Source organism: Ambystoma mexicanum, chromosome 6p, assembly GCF_040938575.1.
Source record: "Ambystoma mexicanum isolate Mex_15411 chromosome 6p, UKY_AmexF1_1, whole genome shotgun sequence".
In the NCBI taxonomy this organism is placed as follows: Eukaryota; Metazoa; Chordata; class Amphibia; order Caudata; family Ambystomatidae; genus Ambystoma; species Ambystoma mexicanum.
In genome coordinates, this window is record NC_090935.1 from 552,709,445 (window position 1) to 552,730,042 (window position 20,598).

The 20,598-nt window shown below is 43.5% G+C and overlaps 1 protein-coding gene across 6 annotated transcripts in view; it reads right to left on the reverse strand.

Moving 5' to 3' along the window:
• The window catches only part of SGTB (small glutamine rich tetratricopeptide repeat co-chaperone beta), a 792,782-nt gene that overhangs the window by 80,879 nt on the left and 691,305 nt on the right, over positions 1 to 20,598 (reverse strand). For 5 of the 6 annotated variants that reach the window (XM_069627365.1, XM_069627364.1, XM_069627366.1 and 2 more), the window contains 5 exons: positions 18,329 to 18,467; positions 18,186 to 18,248; positions 16,746 to 16,783; positions 16,569 to 16,652; positions 13,715 to 13,836 (listed from right to left, as the gene is read on the reverse strand). In XM_069627365.1, the coding sequence (XP_069483466.1) occupies positions 13,725 to 13,836; positions 16,569 to 16,652; positions 16,746 to 16,783; positions 18,186 to 18,248; positions 18,329 to 18,467 (436 nt within the window). In that variant the 3' untranslated portion in view covers positions 13,715 to 13,724. Of the gene's footprint in view, positions 1 to 13,662; positions 13,837 to 16,568; positions 16,653 to 16,745; positions 16,784 to 18,185; positions 18,249 to 18,328; positions 18,468 to 20,598 lie in introns of all 6 variants that reach the window. The other variant, XR_011280637.1, reaches the window with a different exon arrangement.

The following is a 20,598-nucleotide window of genomic DNA, read 5'->3' on the forward strand; positions in this document are numbered from 1 at the left end:
CTAATTTCATAGTTTCCTGGATAAACATGATGCCAGGTAGAGCATTAGCAGAGAAAGAAGATACCCAACTTAAAATATTGTGATAGCCACAAGAGTTCCAGGAAAATACTACGAGCTTAGACTTCAACTTGGTCTATGAAGTAACTAAACCATGTTTTGGAGCAAAAATAGTTTTTGGAAGGGGCTCAATCCATGAGATTTCATTATTACTTTGTGCAATGGAGAGCAAGTGTAATATACATAGTTTTTCAACTTCTGTGTTACCCGGCTCCCCACTGCCTTGAATTCCCTCTATATCTTGCTTCCTTATATCAAAATGTACAAATTCGGCAGCAGCATTCACATCATTAAACGTTTAAAGAGTGAACCCCAAATCAGACAATTCACTTCTATAAGACCAGACGAGTTTCAACACATGTCCAGAGTACAAATGGCAAGTCATTCTGTAATTATTATGGGAAGCAAGAGAAATCTTGTCAAAATTAATGGAGGTAAGAATTCTATTCAGTAAACCTAGAAGATAGGTACGATTGACTCTCGATTTCCCTACTATATCGAGCCTATCCTCCAGCCCCATCATGTGAACTCCATTCCTAGAGGAATTCACCTCCAAACCAATCTTGGCATTAGGAGCTGGCAAGTTTGAACTATGCTCTTCAACATTTTGTGAAATGTTGGAAGGCTGTTTTACCACATCTGATGTAGAACCCATCATGGGAGCTATTCCCTATTTGTTGCAGATCATGAGATGCAATACCTTTTAGTGTCGGATTAAGTAAATTAGTTACAGTTTCCAACATCAAGAGACCACTTTTGAGAGCTTTTTCTAAGTCTTCAAGTTCATAGCCATGAGATTGTATAGTCTTAGCCATGGGATGTGTATTAGACCCAATTGTTGCCATCAGCAATGGAGCACCCATGTCATTTTGCACAACATTTACCTTTTGGACCATGTTCACAAGTCCTTCAGGTGCGAGCTTCGTAGGACCAACCAATTTAGAGTCTCTGCTTGAACTTTGCCTCTGTTTTTGTACAGTCAAGGATTGCCCTGGTTCACTGAACTTAGCAACAACACAGTTTTAGTCACGTTTTACGCACTGTACCTGACTTTGAGTATTAGAAGATGATCCCAATTCACATTTACCAATACCAATAAGAACAACTAGAGCATCATACATCTCTACATTCAAACTTGTCAAATCTTTCTTCGAATGGGTACATATTTCATAATATAGATATTTTTGATAATTTTGTTTAACACCCATCTCAAGTTGGAAGTGATTTGCTTTATTCTCAGTTACATTTAGTTCGGCACCCATGTCAGAATGTATACTGTTCGAAGTGCATTTCCTACTATCCCTGGGGAAATAATTAGATAGTATTTTTTTCGTTTTCACGACTTTCCCCAGCATATCAGTAGAGATTTTTTTAATTACTACACTTTTACGTTAAGGATTACCGGAGGGACATTCAAAAGTTCACACTTTTGATACATCAATGTCCAATCGTCAGCTTCAAGGGGCTGCTTTGAAATATCAACAATACATATTTTCCCTTTCCCCTCTTTGGTACTGAGATGCAATTGACTTTCTTTTGAAAGTTGATCTAAATCAATGATGTCTTCATCACCAACCATTACAGAAATGGATCAATTATGTCATTTTCAATACCAGAATTTTATTTTTTGTTTTTCTCAGTTTTTAATTGGTAGACTGCCTCTTTTTTTCAGCCTGCTTCACCGCACGCTGCTGTTGTTTACGACAGCGTTGTGACAAGAAGCCAGGCTTGTCTATATTTAATTATTTGGAAAATTCTGCATGGGATTGTTGTTCAATTATATTGGTCAACGCTGTTGGACTATCCAACAGTTCCTCCACTGGTGGATTCGAATGCCCAATAATTTTGTCTTTAACATCCCCACGGTCCTTTCTAAGTTCAGATATGGCTACAGTAGTTAAACTCATTTCATTCTTAATAGCCACCAATACTTCATTTTTGATTAAGCTGTTTTCCTGCAAGTCTTGTCGCAAATCAAATGTAGGATCATCACTCCATTGCTAGCCTTGTTCATGTGCTATTTTAAATTTCATAGTTTCCTTAGAAGTTTCCTCCTTCATGCACAATTCCCTCGCTATAACAAAACCTTCCAGTTTGTTTACTCTTGACATGATTTCTGCGACAGTGTCATGGCCACAGGCCCCAGAACATAAAAACCACACCATCTAGTGATGAGGGCAATGGGTCACTTCACTCACTTATGTCCCTTTGGGACCTATAAACACAGGGTCCCTGGCGGACTCAGTCCTGACGCATTTGGTGCCTTATTCCAGAGAACGTCCTCATGTGCTGACTCATCGGGTATGGCAGGCAGACAGGATCTGGTGGGCATGGCTTAAGAAGCTCAGCTATATAAGCTGCTCCATCCTTAAGGCCGGTGCTTCGCATTACTGTCCACTCTCGTGCAACGTGACGCTCACTGTCGCTTGGACCAGTTTACTTACCTTTGAAACCAGGCGTTCTCCTGCATACTCACCTCCAGGAAACCGGTGCTTCATTGCTTCATCTACAGACTCATCTCCTGACATCCAGTGATCTTGATCCAGACGCCGCAGCACTGCACTCTGCATCCACGAACTCGGACCCTGTGAAGAAGAAAGACAAGGTTAAAACATCCGTCCTAGGGCCTAGGGCCACGCCGCATTTGAACCCGCGCGCCCCCTAGTTAACAACTTATAAGCTACTGTACCGTTGCAGCTTCGTTCCTCATTCCCTCTGGCTGTCGCCTCGAGCTCTGCAGCTTCTGCCGAGCTGACAACATCACCTGCAAGGGAAGAAAGCAAAAGAGCAAACATCAAAACGGGAACGGACAACAATACAAGACAACAAACTTTACAATACAACAAAAACAGATGAGGAAAGACAAAGACAAACGGGAACACTTACCTTAAGTATAGTGGCTTAGTCGCAGCAGTACTGGACTACCACATGCAAGGGACGAGTGAAGGAACTCGTTCCAGATCATACAAGCGCTCCTGCCAGAAGCAGCAGGACGGAGTGCTCGCCAAAACTAATCAACAGGAGCAGTCCCGAGCATCATCGCCTATTACCACCAGTCACCACATAAGCGCAGAGGGCGAAGTCGGACCCGAGCGACCTCACCCCCGGGAGGGCTGCAACCGTGCCCCAACGCCTCAGCGGAGACCAGGTGAGCGTAACAGATAGAATATTTGATGTCACGCAATTCCAAATGCGTGACATCGTGGCCTTTGTCCAGCAAGTCTAATTATTACAGGAAATGTATATGGGCCTTGATTGTCAGGAGTTGAAGATGGCATTGGATCAATACCACTGACATGTGACAGATTATTGCTCACCTGCTGGTCCGATAGCTGAAAGTTACTTGTTTCACTCCCAGGTGGTAGGAAAAGATCCGTGGCTGGGATTTCCATGCCCCTCGTGGCGTTATTGCATATCTGCCTAGAGTTGGAAAATCCACTCTCATACACTGATATACAATTGCCACGTATCCATGGAATCAATGGTGTGAGCAATCCTATGGATAGGCGAACGCGCCTATCCAAGTCGTGCAGGTGATTAAGACCAAATTCTCCAGTTAGAGTTGGAGACGCATTTATAGGAACGGAAGAAGTAGGCATGTCTTTGATGTTTATGCAGCCACAAGGGGCTGTAAAGGTAATAGGGGGTGGGGGTCACACAATTCTAAGTCCAGAGCCGTCTGAGAAGCTATGGCAGACATTGCTTCCATCGAGCTAGCAGTGGTATGGTGATTTGTAAGATCATTTGCAAAGGTAAACTCACCCAAACTTTCAATTCCCCCTTTTAGGTCCGGTCCTTCAGAAAGACCGTTAGAAGGGGGCCAGAGTTGATTTCTCTCTGCAGCAGTAATAAGAGAATCCATGTGGATATTTGGACATGCAACAGTAACCCCACCCACCCTGTATTGCGTTCGAACAGCGGATTGGATTAGGAATGGTGGTTTGCAAGGAAACCATGTCTGCGCACCTGCTGCTTCTCAATCCGCTTGCCATTAGACAGGAAATTAAAGTAAAGACTAAAGAAAGATTATTTGTAAGAAATAACAGATAACTGTGTCATGGTTTATACAAGCAGTTAACTCACCACTCACCCAAACACCACAACACCACACTTGCAGACACTTGATGCGCATGCACTGGTGTATATGTTGAATGCTGGGAGATTGGGGGCGGGACAAAGTAGCTCACTGAATCTAAATAGGAAGACAAAGAAAAAAAAATAGGGGCGTAAGAAAAAGGCTTACGCTTCAGCTACGCATTTACAATGCGGTTTACAAGTCCAGCCCACAACTGTCTGTCCAGCCCACAGCGCTTTGGCCAGCCCACTGAGGTGGTACAGCCCACTCCACAGAGCAACATAGTAGAAAATAACTGCTAATATTTACTTTGGGAAGTTGAGTCCATACAAAGTCAACGTTTCGCTGCCACAGCAATATGGAGCTTCCTCTCCTCCTTATGTCGGCCGGATCAAATCTTCTGACAAAAATATTCCATTTTGCGAGCGTGTAGAGCAGAGTTTCTACCACAACACCACACTTGGAGGCACTTGAGGCGTGAGCCTCTAGGCCGTCCTCTATGTGGTAGAGGCAGTGATGCCCCAGTTGTTAAAGATGGAGCCTTCGTTTCTCTTGGATTAGAAGCATCATGTGTTTTTGATCTTAAATGGTCCAAAACAGATTCTGCTTCACCAAGTGATGTAACACAGAGACTCTTGTTGATATTAAATGTTGAGAGAAAACGGGAACCCCGATCTGTAGCGAATTGAGTTGTCCCATAGCCACTGTGTCAACGGAAGATACTCCGTCCTCTTGGTAAGTGTCAGAGCTGACAAGTCTTGATAAATTTGAATTGTGGAGCCTTCGTTGACTATCGGTTCAGTCTCGCTAGCTTTCTTGAGAATTTCCATTTTCGGAGCAAAGTAGTGACATTTGGCAATGACAGATCGTGGGCCTCCAGGGGGACCATCTCCTCTGTGTATTCTATCGAAAATGAAGTCTGGAGGTTCCGACCCATCAAACAAGGAGGATAACAGTTGGCAGACCGAATGTTCCAGCGAAGATACAGATTCCCATTGTACCTCTTTGAGTCCTAGTATCCTCAGGTTACATCGCCACTCTCCATTTTCCAGGTTGTCGATTTTTGCGGCCAGGTCCGTTTCACTAGTTTCCAGGTCCTGCAGTCTAGCGCCGATCTTCTTGCCCAGCAAATCCATGGAGAGTTAGTTATTTTCAAGAGCCTCCATTTTATCCTCCAATTTCCCAACTCTCCCCTTTAACTCCGTCACAGAGGCTTGGATCTCCTTTCTCTTGGATTTTATTTCATCTAACAGGAGCTGAATATCCGATCTGGTGGATCTCCTAGCCATCCCCTCCTGTGCACTTTGAGGAAGATCACCTTGCGGGACCTCCATTGTGAAGGGTGGCCTGGCGAAGGTTTGTAATGTGCTCAGAGTAGAGGGATGCACAATCTGCGTCTAACCAGGTTTTCCCCATAGACAAACCAAAAGCACAAAAACATTTTTTTTTTAAAACTGTCACAATATTGCAATTTTCAGCTCAGCACAGGGTCGTCATAGCGCGATGTCCTCTGCATTCACAGCAAACATAAGTCAGAACCATTAGTCTGGTTCCCAGGACCACTGAAGTAGCACTCAAGAAAAAACATCCTCTAAATCAGGATCTGGCACTAAGCTGTCATGGCCACCTTACATGCTTATGTATCCAGCAATATTGGCAGTCAGGACATAGAGAGGAGATCTGCAGTTGGATATCTCTTAGGGTTTCCTGCTGAAAGCGTAGACAAAGGGGCACAAACAAACTCCCCTGCACCAAAATCTATCGTGTGCAAATCAGAGCCTCCTGTCATTCGAGCTGCTGCAGCATTCAATTCATTGGAGCCTCATTAATATGCCCCACAAAGCACAGGGTCCACGGAAACCAGCAAAAAATAAAATAAATGACAAACCTACAGGGAATCCAAGTCTGATGTATAATCACAGGTGAAGTGTTTAAAGTCCAGGGGGACTGTGCGCCACTGCAATCTTTCACACAGCCCAGGTTTGATGCAGATCGAAAAGGCGCCCAGCAAAAAAATCTCAAACGTTCCAATGCCGGTGCTGCTGTGATCTCGTCACTGCCAGTAGGAGACCCACCTTGAACAGGGCACTGCGTAGAGCTCACGCAACAGCGCAGCTTCAATGCCCTAAAAGGCCCATGCAAATCGCTTGCCACCTGTGGTTCGGAAAACCTTCATGAAGGGGATTTGGTTGATCACTCAAGACAGGCTCTTACTATCCCTGGGCACTTCCAATAAGCATTATCAACCTCCTTTTCATGGAAGCAGGACTGGCTGGGGTCTGAATTTAAAGCAATCGTCCACGGGCTGAAGGAGACATGTCAGACAGCCATGCCGCCTGCGCCCCCTGGTGGTCTCCCTCTATTGTTATTCTTGATGAAATTGTTGATTGGTTGGTTGATTGATGTCCAGAAGTTGCTCTGAATTGTGATATTAATTGCTAAAATGATAAATACAGCTTGGGAAAAGAAAAAACAATGTGACTGAAAATGTATCCTGCTAGACATTTTTGCAGCTTTTGACACCATCAGTCACGAGATCCTCCTAAAAGATATTGGGATCAAAGAATCAGCTCTACACTGAGTCAACTCCTTCCTCACAGGTAGAATGGAAACCACAATCTTGGGGCCCCTATCATTCCTGGCCACACCCACTCACTTTCAGAGTACCCCAAGGATTCACACTCGCCTCTATTTTCAACATCTACATGGCACCCCTACTTGACATCAATAAATCTGGGGTCTCCTGTTACAATTACGCGGATGACACACACATAATATAGAAATGTGTGAACCACCAACCGCCTGACGTTAAAAACTGCTGTGCACAGGTGGACGCATGCTCTGTAATCCTACAGGTACTAACTCCCCCAAAGTCCTGTGACCTGACAAGATCGGACCCTGTCCAAACCTGTCAACCATGGTAAGAGAATGACAACGGGCAGCGCCCTTACTCTTCATCCACAGTTCAAAGCCAGCGTCAGAAGCTGCGCATGTTACGCCACTTCTTACCTTACTTAACATTCACATAGAGGGCCATGGTCATAATTTCGCTAGTACTATCAAAACTAGATTATGCAAACAGCATCTATCACAGACTCGCAGATTACCTAATGAGGAAACTTCAAAGTCCAAAATTCAGCAAGATGACTTCTCAGAATGAAGTGATTTGAACATATCACGCCTGCATTACGTACTCTTCACAGGCTACCCATGAAAAAAAGGGTGCATTTTAAAACGGTGTGCATAGCCCATCGTTTATACCACGGAGTGGGCCCTTCCTTCTTCAGAAGAATGCTTTAACACTACACTCCTTCCAGAACACTGAGGTCTAAGAATGCTGCACTAGTGCTGGTCCCCAACTTCGACAACAAACAGCAAGGAGGATCCTTTTTTTCAGTTCTAGCCACAAAACTATGGAAAGTCCTACCCAAAACACTCTCTCTGGAGGCGAACCACCGGACTTTCATGAAACAGCTGAAGACTTGGCTTTTTAACCAACCACTTAGAAAGAATTGAAAATAACAGCAAAAGATTAAAAACTGTGCATCAGAAACCTTTGTACTAATTTATGACAAGCATTTTTCGAAACTCTTGGCACTACCCTCTGCGGCAATCCAAGCGGACTCCTGCATGGCACAGGTCTGCATCTTTAATCTCAGTGAAATCTACCACCAAGAGCAAGTAAGTCACAACACTCTCATCCCCACTCTCCTCCCCCCTCATTTCTATACTAACTCCTCACTACTGAAATCTTGCATCCTCTTCCCATACTGCTACAGATGACCTCCTATGTCTAGTGTAATTACAGATTGAGAGCCTATCTATCTTCTATCAATCAACCACAATGCTGTCAATTGATTCACTCCACAATCCAGGGGATGCCCATATGGCTAACTTGCCCAGTAGGTACCAACCAAAAACAACACAGAGATTGTTATATCGACACACATGTAGCGGGTACCTCCCACCTGCATCCATAACACCAAAAGTGTGGGCATCTGCCTTGCCACTATCCCACTAACACACACTGCCCTCCTTTCTTACAGAGCCATGCGCAGCGAGGCCAACATTATTGGCAGAACAGCGCTATATAAGACTGCATTACATTACATTACTTTAATATCCAGGCTCCTAATTCAGGAGGCAGGTCACCCTTTTAGTTTCATTTTGTAGGTAAGGTAGCCACTAACTCGAAGTCATGAGCAGGGGTCTTTTATACAAGTCTACTACAAAACAGTTTATGGTCTTTCCATCTAATGCCATTGCATCAAATTTTTTCCATCTAAAAACCTTGCATCTAATGCATTTTTTTTAAATCCTATTTTTGGGTGTGGGGGGTGGTCCCCCAACCCCTGTTTTTCACCCTTTATAATGCGCCTTAAGAAAAATGAACCCTTTACACCCCCAAAAAATGCATTAGATGAAAAGTTTTTAGATGGAAAAATGTGATGCAATGGCATTAGATGGAAAGACCAGATACCCTATAAAAGATATAAACCTCTGTCTTAGTACCGTCTCAGGCAAAACCATGTCCAAGAAGTTCCAATCCAGTGAAAGACTTTTTTGCAGGTATAGGGAGTCAACTACTAGCTTCTTCTGTTTTAGATCTACTGCTATGCTGTGTGGGACTCCTATATGTTAGCACTATTCTGTCTCCTAGGACACAGCCTTATGTGAATCTACCAGTCTGGGCATTGCTCCATTCGGCTTAAACCTATTGTTTTATTTATTCTTTACTGTTGATCCTATGTATTGCACTGTCCCTGCCACCTTCTCCCAGCACTTACCATCTCCGCCCTCCCCTGCACTTGCGTGATCTCAATGTCACCTGGCCTAGTAAGATCGCTGTCTTTGTCTTCCCTTTGTCCCCCCTCCGTTGCCTCGTCACGCCTTGAAACACTGGTGTATAAGCGCATTATAAATGCCATATCATATCAGATAGGCTCCTCAAACTCCTCCACTAAGGGTTTGATCTGTGATGAGATACTCACATTATTCCATATCTATCAAGACTTCAATGGCTCCCAGTCAGGCAAGGTGTTTGTTTTTAAACCTTATGCAAAGGTTTCTGCTTCTTGTTGTAAGCAGTGCCATCTATCTTACCATTCAGCTTCAAAGACCAACTCTACATTCAGCAGATCAGACACTCCTCAGGGTACCTTGATTCCATTTTGACTCAGAGGAGAGCGTGCATTTTCTTTTCTCACCCCGAAGCTGTGGCGCTTTCTTCCCAGATACCTGAGACAGTGACCTTCCATGAACATCTTTCAGCATACAATGAAAACCTGGCTCTTTACAACACATTTTCACACTTAGTGGCTAGATGTGCAGGGTTGCTCATTCTGCTTCATCGCCATGCAACCACATGTGGTAACAATACGCTCTACAAATATATTCCACATTAAAACAAACATTAAGTTAGGGATTGGATGGAAGCTGTACCCCCCCTACATGTACTGTCTCTGAGGCCAGCATCACAGAAGGGGGAAACAGTCCCCACCACCCAGGCACTCCAAGGTCCCCTCCTCTAACCTCCCATCAGTGTCAGTGTCACAATGCACACGCTCCATCAATCTTCTCTCTAACACATTTTCTATGAAGGCATTCATGACTTTACTTGTGTTGCTCTCTGTGCCTTCATGAAATCCTCTTACTTTTAGGAAGTTTTGCTTATCTTAGCTTATTTGCCGGTCATTGGTGTTACTAGCTTCAGCTTTGATTTCATATGCTCTATAACTGTCTTTAAGCCCAGTCTCAAAAATATCTACTGCGTGGTAAAGATAGTCCACTATCATCCCCAAAATCATCATCTGTGGCTGTACTGATTTAGCTGATGCCCTTACTTGGCTCAATTTCTGTTGTTGTAAAGCAGCAATTACATCCATTTATGGGTACACATTTTGTGTTGACTGCATCCGACTTATTATGGAGGCACAGTTCATACAAGTCTGTTTTATGTGTTTGTAGCCAGGTAAAAGACCCATCACTTTTTAAAAATGTTTTTAACTGCTTGTTATCAGGCCCTCTTTTCACCTTCAAATTTTAAGACATCAAGGGACTGATTCATGGAATTATTTGCGCCGAAAAATGGGGATTTATACGCTATTCTGCCTGCAAATCCCTGTTCAACAAATGGGGATTTGCAGGCAGAATGTTGCACACATCCCTGTTTTTCGGCGCAAATAATTCCATGAATCAGCCCTCAAATCCTTTAAATCACATGTCTTCATTTACAGTTCAAAGATCTGTGATAATGTGACCCTCCAGTCATTGTGATAAGGACCTGGGAGAGGGAGTCCTTGAGGCCATGAATAAACGTATCACAAGGACAGGCTCTGCAGACCATTAGGTAGATACAAACAAACATGGCTAAATCTCACAGAATTCCACTCACGGAACAGATTCAGGAAACTATGAATTGCAGGGCAGGATGACTAATCTGCTCACAGAAGTGCCTTTGCCATTCTGAAGAGCAAAGTTATGGGAGACTGACACCTCTCTTCCATTTACCACAGTCTTGTTGTTGCACAAAGGGTAATAGAAGCGCAACTAACCCCTGTGCAACAACAAGACACAGAGGAGAGGTTAATACTGAATAAGTGACTTGTTTTACTACGACTCCTTTATGTTAAAGCTTTATTACTAACAGCGCCCTATGAACACTGATATGTCATGTATTTTAGATGCTCTTGGTTGCGAGGAATATTCATAGATCCCTGATACTTTACTCAATCTGTGTGTATCCCACTGCAGGGGAAAAAAGCAGAATGATGGGAAACAAAATGAAGGATCCTCGGTGCGCGAAGCCGCGCGCAGTATCCCTTCAAAACAAAATGAGAAAAGAATGTTAACAGAGTGAGGGGAGCACTGTCAGTTTGGTTACAGCCTGACCCTCACAACAGAGGGTAGAGCCGGTGCTCACCTCAGGGCCTCTGCCATACTCCAACTCACTGCTGCCTCCCGGTGTGGCTCATCACTGCCGATGGCCCAGACTCCCTCTGATATACAGTGATCTGCTGCCTGGAGTTACGTTATGCTATGTTAAAGGTACCTATATAGCGCACCTGAATTGGTCCCCAGGCGCTCTGGTGGATCTGTAAACAGGAAGGAGGCTGAGTAGGGTTAGTCGGGTGGAGGGGGAGTAGGAGAGTGGGAGAGGTGGTGTGCTGTTGGTGCGGCTTCAGCTCGATATACACTGAGTGCTGGGCTTTGGCGCAAGTATCGGATCGGGCGAGACCTTGTGTGCTGAAGATGCTGTTTATGTGTTGTTGATGCGGTGTGGTAAAGTGCGTGTGGATTGCTGGGAGAGAAATGGTTGTGTAAGTTTTATGTGGGTTGAGTATGCAGAGATTTGAAGGTTGGGTTAGTGGGGTCTGTATCTTCATTCTGATACTTCTGGTTCCGTTTGAGCTGTATCCCTGTGGGTGGGGTTGTTGCTGATTCCTTATAGGCTGTCTCGCTGCGGTGTGTGATGGTGCGGCACGGATCCAGCTGTATCCTGGTGAGTATTGTATGGAGTGATAGGTATGTTTGAGCCTTTCCTTCGGGTGTGGAACTGAGGTTGGTACTATCTATTCTCTTGTTATCTATTATGACAGTGGTCTGTTGGAGCTTGGAATGGTTCAGGGTCAGGGTGCTGTTGATGAGGTGTCCTAGTGCTTCTGTCTTGGTCAGCCTGTGTATTCAGTCATTAGTTTCCTCCTATCATGACTATCTTTCAGTTAGTTCTTCGGTTTTCCGTGGGGTGACTTCCTGAAGAGCTATTGTTTGGTGGTTGTTTGTGTGTGTTGGCGCATTGTGGCACCGCACCATCCTTCAACAGCACCCTGACAGGGTTGCGAGTGCCAAACTGCCACTGCTGCCCGGCACGGCTACTCCTTCAATATGCGGCACTCCCCACCCAGTAAGAGGAGTGCCACATAAACAGATAAACCCAAGGCAACCTCAGAAACTCTGTGGGCCACTTCTGGCAAACACGACCCGGCTGGAGCAATTAACTGGGTCCCCCCACATGCTGCAATTAACGCTGGCTGCACCTGATATGCGAAGCCCTGCTTTAAAGAATTAGGAACCCCCAAGACCAATGCTGAGTCCCTCGGTTGACCCTCACATACGTAGCCCAGCCTACAAAGACTTTGGCGACCCCCACAGAATGCCGCTGCTGTGCTTGCCTGATAAACACCCAGTACCCACAACAAATTCAAGAACTACGGTAGGAAATGATCTTAAGACAGCCCTGGCCAGGCTGTCTCCCAAGTAAGGGTTTTGTAATACAGTTACAGTGTACTATAAGGACACTTTTTGTATATGTTCAAGGACTGTTTTATATTTTTTCAAGAAGTTTTATATTTTTAACTTTTGTGGTAGGAACTCTTTATTTAGTGACACAGCTGCCTGGTTATAGTTATAGGATTTGTAAATCGTGTCTTGCGATTCCCACTTTTCATAACAAAAGGTAAAAATTGCTGGTCTACTGGGTAAAAGAAAAAATCTACATTTCATCTAAAGGAACAGTATGCCAGCATTTCTTTTTCTGCCTTTCCTTGTGTGTGTTTAAAGTTATTATAACCCAGTGTTTATTTCCTAGGTCGATTGGGTACTCCCTACCACTACCTTTCCTACCAACATCCATTAGCCCACAGTGGCGCATCTCGGGTGATCCCAAGTTCAGGTAAGCAGGGCATGCTGGAGACAGGCAAGAGGCAGGTCAAGTTTTTCAAAGTAAGAAACGGTTCAAGAAAAGGAATATTGCTGTGCAGGTCTACACCTGCCTCCCATCCGCCCCCGACCCCCACTCCCCGCACGCCACATACTGCTGCAAAACTTGGATAGCAATCTTCTTCAAACATCCCATTCTATAGTCTTGAATAGAAAATCTTTTAGGCATCAAAATAAAAATGATCTTTAAAAGATGGACCTTCACTTACATCATTGAGTATCTAACCTATAATTTCAGGGTTGCGGGATGATGGACCCCTGTGTATGCAAAGTGAAAGACAACAAAACAGGAACTTGAACTAAAAGAAATAGGTATACCTATATTTCCGTGTAACATCGGTGCCATTTTGGCAAATGGTTCAGTAGGTTGAATGATATGGGCATGATTCACAAACATTTGCACTGCAGGAAATCAGGAGCGCCCCTGAGCATGTCAGATTTGCTCCTGTAATCTCATTTCCGATTCAAAAGTCCTAAAACTGGCGCAGACATGGAGTTTCCTGGAGCATATTTGAAACACTCTTATGCAAAAACAGTTCACAAAGGTTTGCTCAAGGGCATCTCAGAAATGCTCTAAATGTAGGCTTTGTGAATCAGGTATTATGTTGCTGTAACACATTGGAGATGCTCGGGATATCTCCTGATTTGCTCCAGTACACATATTTGTGAATCTGGCCCTAGGAGTTCATTGTTAGGGTGCATTAGAAAATGTGGCAGAGTGAGTGGGGGGGGCAAAGTCCTACAAGTAGGAAGCTGTAAATAGGACAATACATAGTTTTGTACTCTATAGTCATATTATTATTTATTGGTACCTTGTAACACATGGTACTGTTGCACTGAAAGGTGTAGCTGTGAAACACCTGCCTGTTTTGTGTCAGGAATGCTCTTCGGTGCTGCTACTGAATGATCTGCTGCGAACATGGTTTCTCAGCTGCTCGATTAGCTCAGGGTTCTGCTGCTGCATCTGCTGTGCGAACTGCTGCCCACTGCATTGGAGAGGGTTATGGAGATCAGTCAATGTAAGAAGAGCCTTGTCGCGCATCAGTGTGGACAGCAAAAAAAGGGGATGAGAAATCTAAACTTTGTATTAACACATTTGCATTTGTAGATCCTAATAGACATCATGTTACTATTCCTTCCTTTTTTCTGTCATGGCTCATACCACCTTTGCCGTGCAGCCTTTCTAGCTTTCTGTCACTGGGAATATTTAACCAGTGCACCTTGCATCCATGCCCATTAGCAAGCACAGGTCAGATTTCAATAATCCCACTAAGCCCATATTGTATGTAATTAGTTTGAAGGATGGCATTCATGGGCATGGCCTACCTTTATTTGTGTACCATGAACTAAGTGGCAGATGGATGGGGCATTACGTTTCCTTCTCAGTGGCAAAATGTTCTTGATGTATCGTCAAGTTATGGGCTAGATGTGTGCTAGTACCAACAACAAGGACCAATTATTTGCATGAAAACACATTCTATCCATGGAACCCCTTTAGATTATCACCCTTCTTGGAGTAATGTTTCAAAGCACAGAAAAACAAAGCAGGGATGCCTTGCAGCCGCTTAAGGTTCCCATACCAAAAGCCCTGCAGCAGCTTACAGTTGTCATCCCAAAAGCATTTGCCAGCAGCAAGAGGCACAAGTGATGTTGTTGCATAAATGGCCTTTCTTAGTAGACAGCAGGTAGGACTAGAGATCTACACTTCAATCACACCCGAAATATCCCCCATAGCCTCCTGGGAAATGTTGTTTCCAGATTACTGTGGTTACTTCTGGCAAGCATGCATTGACACATTAAACCAGCCACAGAAAATGCTTTCTCCCACACCCTCTCCTGACAGGAAAGGACAACAGTAGAGCCTTGAAATGTCCTTTCACAGTCAAAGCCTGTACTGCAGCATCATGTGCACCTATCAGCCTAAATGTCTTTAAAAACATTTTAAGAGTCAATTTCCTCATGTGCGTTGGTCTCTCTGGACTGAAAATTCATGACATATGTATTGCCCGTCATAGCTTCCATAAAGATGCAACATTTCCCACCGACAGCTGTCAGACACTATTCACAACCTCTAATGTGTGAGGGACACATGACACAGATGATGGAAATCTTGGGCATCTAAGCTCAATTGACTGGCACCCATTACCAAGCATGTGACACTGCAACGTTAGAAAATGAGTAACGAATTTGTCATGTGTCACACTATGCAAGTCAGGAAACCATTGTGAAGCCTGAGGCACACAAAGGCAACATTGGAAACTGCACCAGTTAAACAGGGAGAGCAGGATTTGTAGTACTGCATTGTACACCAGCCAAGAAGCCTTAGCAGCTGCAATGGAATCACTACAACGTCCTGGAACTACACATAGGCTGCAAAGCACAATTTTAGACCCTGTGTGAGGAAAATGCAATGCTGACACGGTTTCCCAATTATGTGTGTTTCAAACTTAAATACGCCTTTTAAAATAACATCTGTAATTTTAGGAAACTACTGGAGCCTAGCTTAAAACTGCCTGGGCCTAATTTAACAGTTACATGTGAAAAGCATTTGTTTTTCTTTTTGTTTGTGAACTCCAACTGAATGGTTATGGGTTCCCTGCTTCCAGGAGTTTATGGGCTTTTAGATAAGATGGAAATTCCAGACCCACCTTCCATGCATACTGTTCCTTCAACCACTGAAGTTTAGAATGTTACATTTTTGTCTTCGTTTTGAGAATGATCTATGTTGTGACTTTCTTTTACCAACCTTTTCACCCTGCAACATCAGACAGAACATAATGTGAAATGTTTTTTGCTTAGCAAAAGTGTTGCATGTGTCTCTGGACCAGTCAGCCAACTGAGGTATTTGTAAATGCACCACTCCCTATGTGAATCTTTTAGGTATGGCTAGTAGATTGGAATACGTTTCCCGGAGTACGTATGGAATGGTCTCTAAATTGGCTGCTGAGTGAAGGCAATAAAAATTACTAAAATATGGCGGCCATGACCTCACTAGAAGAGAGCTGCAAGTGCGAAGTAAACGCCTGCATTCATAAGTAAACTGCAAATAATTGGTCACCATTTAAAAGCATTTCTGCACACTTTAAGGTAAAACGTTGCTACTCTTGTCTGACGTTTACATATACACGGCTGTTACTAGCGTTTCACAGGAGACACAAAATGTGTTTTTTTTTTTAATTTCTCTGTCATAAGCGTTACATTTCGTGGGTACAATATGTAGGGCTTAGTATTAGCTCACGTAACGCATCCCGTCTGCTTCCAGTGTCCGTGCAGAGTACTCAATTTAGGCTGCCTCCTACAAGTCACACTACCTTGACAAACCGTTTTTCCGACTTTGTTCTTCTTTCTACATATGGACGCTACACGTTACATGCATCAGTAATCTTCCTTCCAAGTGTCAAGGTGCATGTTCTGTTTATTTGTTGGCTTAAAGTGCATGTATCACTGCAAATACTGCACTTACAGATACATATTCTGTGAAATTCCCTGCAATGTGGCTTGTTATATTGGTGGCGCGTTATAATCCGCAGCACTATAATGCCTGATTCTGCAAGTTTTATTTTACGAATATTAATGATGCATTTCCTCGAAATCTGACATGTTTGCAGCCCTTGGACCGGAGTTTAACATCCAAAAACAGATTTGATTTAAGAAATGCATTTTGCGTAGTTCCTTAATTGCTGCAAGGCTGACACAGAGATATGTTGTGAAGACTTACGCTTGTATAAGACTGGAAAGGTCCGTTAGGCCGCCAACACCAGCAGCTGGGCCACCAACAGCACTTGACATCATCCCTGACATCCTGGAAAATCAAAGCATGCTCATGTTGACATTCAGAGATTCATCGAAATGCGTACATCATAAACTAGATCATTATTGCTCTATAAGCACTTACAGTTGTTGCACTTGAGGATTCTGCATTAAACTTGCTGCCTAGAAAAACACAAGAACTGACCTTAAATTCTGTTATATTTATTTTTTATCATTTCTATGAAAACTGGGAATTGACGGTTGTAACAGGACAGTCATGAGGGATGCACAAAGCGACTGACAAAGATGTTTACAGTTCACAAGATGAGATAACAAGCAAAGGAAAGTCTCTTACAATGTCCAAGGTCTTTACATCTCCTGGCTATTGTCTGCAGTTCGTTCAGTACCCTTGTCTTCAGGTTGCAGAAATGAATTTCTGCTTCACCCAAGTAAAATTATGAAACCTGCTCGTTTTGCACTATGCCTGGTGCAGGCTTGGATTATAAAGGCTCCCATTCAAATATTGTATTCAATTATTGAGTGCATTATCAATCAGACCTATTATAAAGATGACATCTTCAAAAAGGAAATGCCATTTATTTTGTAGACATCCGTCTAAATTTGGGTCTTCAATTAAATCTTTCCATTGTGACGAAATAGATGGGAGGGGAGGTTCTAGTTGCCGCTTTTCAAGCTTTGGGGGGTGGGCTCTAACTGTGTGCTGCCATTCAGTGATGTATTGATTGTGGCAGAATCAGTTTTGTTGTATTTAATGCATTGCAGCCTAACATTCAATAAACAAAGCCATTTATGATGACCGCTGATGGTCAGTTTGAAAAGAAAATCTTATTGAGCGTATCTTGTTGCTGAAAAAGAAATCTGTTTTGTTCTTGCGTGTTATCCAACATTGAGGAGGTTTGGCTTAGATTTTGCTCAATAATGCTTTTAATGGTTTTCTAGAAGTTTATTTAATAATAATTAATTCAATATCACTTGCATTTCCATGTGTGAATATCTAAAGAGTTTTGTTTTGCTCCATTGTATAAGTCGTTTATTAACTTGATTGAATAGTAAGGGGAACTAGCATATTTAATATTTAGGAGTACAAAACCTGTTCTGTCTTTGAGATGAAGCAGAGATGATAACATAACAAATGGAGTTTATCTCTGAAACATTTTATTTATGATGGCAGATATTTTATATGGGTAGCTTTGGGATAGGTCAGAGGAGCAATATTGTTTCACAGTGCACTATATATCACTTTTCCTTTTGTCTTCTACATTGTTCTGGAATTTTCCCCACACCTCGCTAAATGAGCATATGAGCTTCAAGCCAGGTGAGTACCACACTTGGTAGTGTGAACATGATTTGCTCTGCTTACCGCTGTGAAAAGGACCATCACACAAACCTACTAGGATTGTGAGCAGTGTGGGGATGGTTACTTCCAGGAAACAGTGTCATAACCTGTGAAACACCGTCCTGCCTTTTTATTCTTTCAGGTTTATATTGTTCTAGCTCTTTAGGCTGTGTAGGGGGCGCTGTGGGAGTGTCTTGAGATCGTTGAACCAACTCTGAACATACTCACCATGCTAACGAAGGCTGGGTTGTTGATGAGGCTTGCCATGTCAAAACCACATCCAGTCTCTGTCTAAAAATAAATAGGCATCAAGAACTTCAGAAAATGCTAGATCATACTTAAAACGTCTACAGAAAAAAAAGATTACTTACTGGACTTGAAATATCTCTTAATTTCTGTTGCGCCATTTTTAAATTCGACTTGTAGGAGTCATTCTCGGGTTCTAGATCCAGTGCTTTTTGATAACTGGTTATTGCTTGCTCATATTTGTTCATTGCAGTCAACGCTAGCCTATGAGAGAACAAAGTACATTCAGAAGGAGGTTTTTAAGTGGGGATACCAGCACAATGCAATAAGGGGCAGCAACATGCATCACAATCCAGATGGCCAGGACACGGCCATCGCTATTGAATCCAGTTCCTGGGGTGTACCAGTGAGGGGGGATCACCTGGATGGGAGGGTCCTCAGGGAGCGGGATCCTTTTTTTTTTTTTTACTCCAACGCTTTCGCACAACACAAAGTACAATGGATTAACACCAGTGCCGTTTACCCGACATCTCCCAATACAAGGGTCAGGCAAAGTCAGAATCACACATACACCTGATGGCCCTTTCCTTTCCCCACAGGGATAAAAGGTGGAGTCAGAAAGCACAGTACAAGCAAGGCGAGTACAACAGACAGCGCAACGAGACGGTTACGACGCAGCAGTTCAAGAGAAGGAGAAGGGCAGCAGGAATCGAGAAGGTGGCGAGGAGGGAAGTGACCATGCCCTTTTCGTCCCAGGCCAGCAGAACCTTCATGGAGGAAAACCTAAGACTGCGAACAATAGCACAAGTGTCCTGCAGCAGATATAAATGGGGCAAGCCTATGCTGATAGGCAGGAGTGAGGGAAGCTTCAGCGCCTCTGGTATCGGCTTTGACTCCAGAGAAGCCAAAAGCCAAGCGGTTCATCAAGGCCGGTGAGTCGAGGGAAGAACTGATAAAAACTGGGCTGTGAGGATTGAGAATGGCAAAGTGGCAAGTTATGAACCAAAGCTGATGAACTTTGAATGTACTGTTAAAAGTGTGAAATGGAAACCAGCTGCAGATGGAAAGTGGCACCATGTGGGTGCTAACTCAAGTGACTTTGGTTGAGCCCCATATGAGAGAAACTACAAGTACCAGAAGGCCATAGGAGGGCCGGCGAAATAGGTCAAAGTGGTCATTCAGACGGTCAAGCAAAATCCCTGTACAATTTAAAGACTTTGGTATACAAGCAGTGTGAGAACAAGGAATGTGAATCCCACAGTAAAAGTGAACTTTGAGAAATCAAGGGAACTGAATCCCATTAAATCAAGAGGGATCCGAGCCCAACTGAGGGAGATCCAGGGGTGAAGGCGTCACCCAAACAAAAGACAGTGAGAAACTGAGGGAAGAGAATATCCTGCAAAAGGCAAGAGGGGTCCGAGGCCGACTGAGGGAGATCGAGGGGTGAAGCTATCACCCAAAATTGACTGATAAAGGAACTGTTATTTATTTTTGGGGAATATGATTGAGAAGGGTCAGCGCCCAGAAGAGGGTGACCCAGGGGTGAAATAGTCACCCTATGTAAAAACTGTGATAAACAAGTGAAAATGGTCAACAACCCAGAAGAGGGGAACCCAGGAGTGAACCCATTACCCGGCTATCCTTAGAAAAGAACTTTCATTTGTTAAAGGAACTTTTGTTTGGTTGTTTGAACACGTCAGGTTGTCGAAGGCAAGAGACTTTCAAGTGAAACGAGACGTGGCCAACGACGGCCCTGATAACTGAAAGTTTGAGGGTTAAAAGCTGAACTATCATCTCATGCTAGAAAAGCCAAAGAGTGTGTCCTGAGAGCTGCCATACGAACTGTCGTCTCGTGCTGGAGAAGCCAGGAACTGTACTGTGCTTCAAGCTTTCATCTTACACTGTTCTGGAAACGTGGGGAAGGAAGACCCAGGCTATAGCATCCTGACATATCATTTGAGAACACTTCTTTCTTTTCCTGAGAACTATCCCACACCCCTTTTTGTATTATTTGTGAGGTTTTGGCAATAGGTTTCTTAGTATAGGCCCATTTTATTTTGACACAACGCCACTAGGACTGCCTTATTTTTCATTTGATGGTTGACGCTTGCTCCCAGCTTAGATTTAGGTTTAGACGTTTTTCCACCCTGCATACAGCATTCATTGTTCAATAATCACCCTTGAACTGTGATCACTGGTGTCCGTCTTACTTGTTGTCACCATGAGTTTATCACAGTAGTCTTATCCAATGTAACACAACAATCTTCTTTGGTGTGCTGCCAGCTAGTTCCCGGTTATGACAAAGGTTTTTATATGGGCTTGTTGGTCCAGGCTAAAAACCCCACAGAGAGCAATTGTGGGAGGGAAGTGTGGTATATTCGGGTAGGATTTTTAA